The sequence below is a fragment of the Meleagris gallopavo genome, chromosome 14 (assembly GCF_000146605.3).
Source record: "Meleagris gallopavo isolate NT-WF06-2002-E0010 breed Aviagen turkey brand Nicholas breeding stock chromosome 14, Turkey_5.1, whole genome shotgun sequence".
NCBI lineage: Eukaryota > Metazoa > Chordata > Aves > Galliformes > Phasianidae > Meleagris > Meleagris gallopavo.
Window position 1 is genome coordinate 18,220,921 of NC_015024.2, and position 7,222 is coordinate 18,228,142.

Sequence of the window (7,222 nt, forward strand, 5' to 3'; positions counted from 1 at the left end):
ACAGTTTTCTCCATTGCTGTCAATAACAATAAGGCAGTGTCTGTGTTTCTGAGTGCTTGGCTGACTGTGGAGCATCTCTGTAGCCTATGGGCTCTACACAACTGGCTGGGATGCTTGGCATGTGTCTGTTTTCTCTTTGGGGTGGAATTTATCGCATGCATGCAGTACTTCTAAGAACAGGCAGTAAAGGAGTATATCTGGTCTTAGTGGAGAAAATGTGTCACTTTTAAAGCAAAGTCTAAATCTCATTCAGAGCTCTATTTTTGTCCCTTTGTTTGGTGTCTGCTACATCCTCTGGTAACCGAATTTGTTATTTTCTGTATAGTCATAGGTTCCACTTAACAAATACCTGTCCTCTCATTGTCAGCCAGTGTAGCCACCAACCTGCTTGGGCTACAATGGAGGAATGTCACAGACCCAGAGTGAGAAACGTAATTAATTTAAGCAGCGTATTTTCTTCTGAATGCTAATTTGGGTGAAAATATTGCTCGTTGGTGATGTGCCACCAGTGGTACCAGCAGTGCATGCGAGAAACACCTTTGCCTTTGTTTGTTGTCCCAGCTCTTTGACCTGGTGTACCGAGAGGAGACCTTGCTGAATGTCATCAAGAGCGTCACCCGCAACGGGCGCTCCATCATCCTGACCGCTGTGCTCGCGCTCATCCTTGTGTACCTCTTCTCCATTGTGGGGTACCTGTTCTTCAAAGATGACTTCATCCTGGAGGTAGACAAGCTCCCCAACGAAACATTATTGCCAGGTTGGTATTGACAACTCATGGTGACAACGTTGAAGAAAGTAACGGGCTTCTGTCCCCCAGGGCACACTGAGTGTCTTCCACCTTCATTGAGATACCCTGGTTCTCTTGCAATTTTGACAGCATCTTTCTTACCAAATCTACTTAAATGAAAGAAACAAAATGAAATAAAACTGATTGGAGCAAATTGCCAACCAAATCTACTTTGTAAATTTTTACAACATGCTGCATCTGCTGCAATATAAAGAGAGATGGAGTAGAAGGAACCTCTGGAGATAGCATGAGGGCTTTTCTGAATAAATTGGAGATTTTTCCTCTGCATTTGCTCAAACAGTTGAGATTATCTAATTCAGATAACACCTACTCCCTCCCCCACCTTAATTACAAGCAGGCTTTGGGTAGGCTATGATGGGAAGGCTCTGCACTAGAGGAATTCAACTCTACTTTGGTTTGCCAGATCTTGAATGTTTATACTGGCTATTAATGATGGGTCTTAGTTTCAACATAACAAAAATTAATCACAGAATCACAGAAATATTCTATCTGAAATAACCCCGTGAATATAAGGGAAGCGACCTTCAAAGAGGTGAATCCTGTGAAGTAGAGGCTTCTCTGCCAAACTCTGATTTGCTCATCATTCCTATGTGCTGTACGAATCTCAGTTTTCTGTTGTAGTCTAAATCCCGTAGAGGGCTTCCCAGTGCTGACTTTATGTTGCTTGTTCTAAGTTAAAAGTTGATGGTTTTTTTCTACCCTACAGCATCTAATGCACAAGTCAGTGGATGGGAAGCACAGAAATGAAATTGTTAGAGGAGGAGTTTGGGTTTGGGCTTGTTCTGATTTTCTCGCTTTTGTTTTCTCTGACACTTGTGTTATTCAGACCAGCATTATTTGACATAGCCACTGTTTTTTCTGATTTTACTGCTAACCCTGTAGGAGACCCAAACCTCACTGACCTTATTAATTCATATTTGCACCAAGCTGGAGCAATGCCTAAGATATATTATTGTGTGGCGCTGTGGCACTTTGATACTTGCAAGATGCTGAAGTGCAAGTTTTCAATCACCTTGAAAATTCACTATGCACTCGAAGATAATATTTTTGGAATCTTTTCAATTACTTTGTCAGCTGTGAAACTAATTCAAAATAAATACACAATTGTAGTCTTTAGTTCACGGAAATAAGTTTGTATTTGAGTTTAAAATCACTGAATGTGCGAATCAGAAAGTACTGCGGCCATCTAACTCTAAGGTAATATGCAGTTCTAAATCTGCTTAGTAATGGAACACTGCATATGATATCCTGAGGATCTTAATATCTGAGGGGTAACTTTGCAAAGCATAGAAAATATTGAGCCATTCTGTTTATCACTGTCTGCTTTTAGATCGCACAGAACCAGGTGAAACCATGACTGGGGAGTTTCTCTATTCAGATGTGTGCAAAGCAGGTAGCAGTGAGAACTGTTCTTCAATCATTCCTTCAGATCGTGAGTATCTGCTTTTTGAATCCTTAATTCCCATCCTGACTTTTTACCCTTTTTCCAGTTAAACGCCTTACATGTAGATACATATTCTTCAAAATTAAAAAATAAAAATAAAAAAAATCCTAACTAATTTGGGTAGGAAAGCTATTGTGAGACTAATGTGAAATAAAACCAACTTAATGCAACAGCACAAATGACATTTGTTGCATTAAGTGTTTAAATTGGAGAAACTTGAAACTGAACCACACTTTGATAAAACATTGATATATTCTTTAATTTTCTACCTTATCAATTTGAGAAGGAAGTGAGGCAGTTTAGGTCCTTGCAAAGTTTATTATATTAGGCTATTAAATGTGATCTCAGAGGATAATACTCTGAAATATGGAACAGAACATTGTTTATTGTCAGCATTATTCTATCTAGTTAACTAAGGAAACTGTTTTTAATATCATGTCAGGAAGTACTCAATGGATTAAGCACACAAGGTAGTTTTGGGAGGTTTGGGGCTCAGGAAAGTGCATGTGAGATATTACTTGTAGCATAATCACCAGCCTCAGATTGGATGCTGAAAATTCTCAGTTTTATTTTCTAGAAAATGTAATTTACTACTTAAAGATTTATGACACTGGCTGAGAAAGCCAGACAGAATAACGTTATTTTTCTTAGAAGTGGAGCTCTTAGAGGCCAAGTGCTGCAAAGGTCAGTAATGGCCACAAGCCCATGCTCTCAAGGGAAGATGGCTCTGTTTTGCTCAAGTGTCCTCTTTAATAAACTAAGATTCAACATAGATACAAGAATAGCTTCTTTATTCAGCTTTAGGAGGAGAGCACTTTGTCTTTATGTACTTTGGCTGCAGAAAGGAAAACTCCAGAGATGTGCTTGTATGAAAAATAATCAACTTGGTATCAGGGTCTTATGTGGCCAGAGATATTCATGATACCCAAATCTTTGACTGTTTCTGTACCCTCTTGGGTTTGGGATATTTCTGGGTTGCTCTGGGCCATCTATAGCTTGCTGAGGGCAGGTGGGATCCACTCACGAGCATTTTTTGATGAAACGTAAATCATGAGACTTCTAATAGATACAGGGAGAATGTATGAAATTAAGTAATTAATTCTAGCGTCCCTGGAACTGAAACAGTGAAGTTGGAAGCTTCAGCCAAATGGAGAGAGGGTCATAAAAAATAGCGTTACATTTCTGTAAAATGCTGTTTCCATAGGTAGTGGTATTTTAGCCATTTGGAAAAGAAGAGCTGAAGTTGCCATTTTGAGCGCAGCCCAAAGGCTGTGCAATCTGTTAGGCACCAGGGGAGAGTTTAAGAGGCAACACTTTGTCCTCTGAGCTGTCAAAAAGCTACGATTCTGTATAAACAGGCATCTGGTGATCCAGAGCTATGCATAGGCAAGGAACAGAGAGATGTAACCAAGTCAAAGACGGCATTTAAAGCACAAAGGAAAACTCTGCTGGTGGGGGAAAGGAGGGCAGGCTGGAGCCAGAGTGGGAGACCTGCTGATGGTCTGCTCCCTGCAAGTGCTGAGGCGGCTCTCAATGCTGGCCGGAAATCTGGCACTTTTTGCAAAGGGGAATGAGAGCATAGCCAGCAAAGAATGGAGAAAATCACTTAAAACTGATCTTCTTGCCTTCTATGCGTGTCTTTGCTTGCTGTGTTAACAGAGCTGATTGCTGAAGAAATGGAGGAAGAGAATAAAGAGCATACGTGTGAGACGTTACTGATGTGCATTGTTACTGTACTGAGTCATGGGCTCAGGAGTGGGGGTGGAGTAGGTGATGTGCTCAGGAAACCATCCAAAGAGGTAAATTATCACTGAATGGGGGTGGAAGAGTGATAACCATGAAGGGCTGGGGATCTGGTTCTGCTGGGGAAAACGCATTTACACTCTTGAAACAGATGTAGGAGACATCGCGAGCTAGAAGGAACCACGCTTTCTCTCTGTGTAATACAGTTAAATCTCAGTTGTATCAAATTAAGCAGCAGCCAGTTCAAATAAGCTTTTAACTGTGTTTTTTGTCTTAATAAATGAGACTTTTTTAAAGCATGAGGGCTATTTAGAATGAGGCCCAAATGGACAGGTGTAGCCAACAGTCTGTGCTTCGGGAGTTCAGGAATTGAAGAAGTGAGAGAAGGTAGAGAAAGACTAACATGAGGTGGCAGAATAAAGCTGCAGTGCTAGCTGCTACCTTACTGTTGGCATGAGTTTCTGTGGGGAGCGTTGCTGGAAAGGTAAGATACGTAAAACAGGGAATGGGATGAGAGGAGGGAACTGAGATGAGATTTTGGGAAAGGAAGGATCTTTGGAGCCATCCTTGCAGAGTGAAGACCTTCTTACCCAGAGCAGCCCACAGGGCTAGTAGCAGTACTGGTACTTACTGGAGTCGCAGGCTCTCTTCCCTTTGGTCATTCTTCAAGATCATGTTGGAGACCAGAGGGCCAATCTTGGTTGGAGTGAATGCTTTGCACCTTGCAGCCAGAAAGAGAAATGGACCTCTTCAGTCATATTTTTACCCTCTGTCTGCGTTGTTCGCATGAGATAACATGGTCTGAAGTACATGGTCTGCAATTTCAAAGTGTTCTTTAATATTTAGCCTTATTTTCAGCTTAAAATGATTTGAAAGCTCAATAATTCATGACCAAAGTTTGGCACTAATCTGGCTAGGATGGCTCTGAAAATGGGGGTTAGGTAATGAATGTGATGTGAATGGTGGTGAGTCCAGTTTTAGTTTCATTCAAAGCTATGAATTGCTAAGACAAATGAATACTATTCAGTTTCAGTGAAAGTTTATAATTAACACCCGTACACTATTGGTGTACAACCAGATTAAATGCAGATACAATTAGAATCAGTTTGTGGGGTGAGGAGGGCAAACTTCAGCGTGAGAGAGAATAGCACAGGTTTGGACAAAGCGAGCAGAAAGAGCAGCCTGGTAGTGATTACATACTCAGCTGACTAATTTGGCTTTTCTCTGTAATCTTGCACTTTAGTTTCAATTAATGCTTTGAATTCTAAGGTGTCATTGGAGAGCATCAGAAATGGAGAGTCTGAAGGGAGGGGTTGTGGGGCAGCATGCTCTTGCTGCTGAACTGCCAGAAATGTATTGTAAGGGTTAGCTGTACACGTATTTGGGCTGTTAATAATTAAAATACGTATCTTGCAGGAACCTCTCTTTGCTGCTAGAGTGATATATGATCTGTTATTCTTCTTCATGGTCATCATTATTGTCCTTAACCTGATTTTTGGTGTGATCATTGATACTTTTGCTGATTTAAGGAGTGAAAAACAGAAGAAAGAAGAGATTTTAAAAACAACTTGCTTTATTTGTGGTAAGTGTAGAAACGCGCCTAATACAGAGTTACTCTGTCAAAGTCAGAGATAGCAATTCCACTTTGTTCCCACCTTTCATTCCCTGATCAGTTGGTGCTCTTGGGTTCCATGTGCAGAGCAACTTGACAGGAGGGAGGAATAGGAAATGTAGTCTAAAAACAGTCCTGAACTGTTTTGTTTCTTTTCCCCTCAAATGTTCAGTTCCTGCCTCTCCTTTGCTTCAGACATTTTTTGGAGGGTGCATTGTGATGAGAAATGTCTATGAAAATTTCTCACATCATTAGATTTGGAGTTAGGCTGCTGAGGCCAGTGCAGGTACCTGGCAGGGCAGTGCCTGAGCCGCATGACAAGCAAACCAACAGAAGTAGCCTTTGGAATTTTGCTGCAAAGCACATGCTGCATTTGGTATCATTTTGCCTGAAAACAGTAGATGCTTTCTGAAATGTAGTGCATACAACGTGGCTACCATTTTTTAGCCCAGAGTTTTCTGTGATGTGTGCCAGCTGTGAGCAGCACTTGTAGTGCCTGCTCCCCCCCTCCTCTCTTCCCACTGCACTGTGGCTGTTTGTCAGAGTTTAGGCCATTCGGTGTTCATTTAAGAATGGTTGTGACTTAACAACTACAGCAGGCTGTAGAAGTTTTGTTCTTAGAGCTCATTTTCTTGGTCCCAGTTTGTAAATACTAAGAGTTCTGTATGTGTCACTCTTGTAGGTTTGGAAAGAGATAAGTTTGATAACAAGACAGTCACCTTTGAAGAGCACATTAAAGAAGAGCACAACATGTGGCATTATTTGTGCTTTATCGTGTTAGTGAAAGTAAAAGATTCAACAGAATATACAGGACCAGAAAGTTATGTGGCAGAAATGATCAAGGTGAGTTTGGAGTTTTTTTCCTAGCACAGACCAATCTACTGGCACATCTGGTAAATGTGGCACTCTGCATTTTTTCTTTATTTTGTAGCACAAACTTGGAGGAAGACTTCTACACTAATAGGCTTAATCCAATGCCCTTCTTTTCGGAAGTGCCTTCTAAAGATAATGCACTGATGCACTTGGCAAGTTAATACAACCAAAGATGCTGTGTGTGTGGCAGCAGGCTGCAGGGCAGGGCTGCATGTGGGAGGCTGTGTGCAGCATAGCGCTGTGCATCGCTGTGCCCGCAGCACCCTGTGGGTGCCCAAGCAGTGGCAGCAAGCAGTGACAGCAGGGCACTCGCTGTGGTTTTAGATCTGATAAAGAGAAGCTGTCGTTTTAAAAACTAATGTACTGCTGTTTGGAAGAGCGTTGTCAAGTTGGTGGGAGTGTCTGAAGTATGGGGAACAGTTTATGAGCCATCCCAGTATAAATAATTTCAACTGGCTTGGAGGATTTGCCATCATATGATTTTAGCTTATTACTGCAAGAAACTAAAATTAATACCGCTCAATTGTAATGCTTTTTAATGAGTGAATTAAAAGCTGTGTCTCTGCCAAGCAGCAGGTTCAGAACTCCTGGAATTAGCTCCTAACCCCCAGTTACTGATTTGTTTGTCTTCTGGCCAGTTAGCATGAGCTGTTTCTGATGTAGAACATTTAGCTGGTTATTTATTTGCCTTCAGCCAAATAAAAGCAGAATATTTGTCTGGTGCCTCCCCTTTTTTTTTTTT

The 7,222-nt window shown here is 41.2% G+C and overlaps 1 protein-coding gene across 4 annotated transcripts in view; it reads left to right on the plus strand.

Annotated features, from left to right (window-relative positions):
• The window catches only part of ITPR1 (inositol 1,4,5-trisphosphate receptor type 1), a 147,719-nt gene that overhangs the window by 123,981 nt on the left and 16,516 nt on the right, over positions 1-7,222 (plus strand). For all 4 annotated transcript variants that reach the window (XM_019620242.2, XM_019620243.2, XM_019620244.2 and 1 more), the window contains 5 exons: positions 562-757; positions 2,139-2,240; positions 3,912-4,051; positions 5,412-5,577; positions 6,290-6,450. In XM_019620242.2, the coding sequence (XP_019475787.2) occupies positions 562-757; positions 2,139-2,240; positions 3,912-4,051; positions 5,412-5,577; positions 6,290-6,450 (765 nt within the window). The remainder of the gene's footprint in view (positions 1-561; positions 758-2,138; positions 2,241-3,911; positions 4,052-5,411; positions 5,578-6,289; positions 6,451-7,222) is intronic.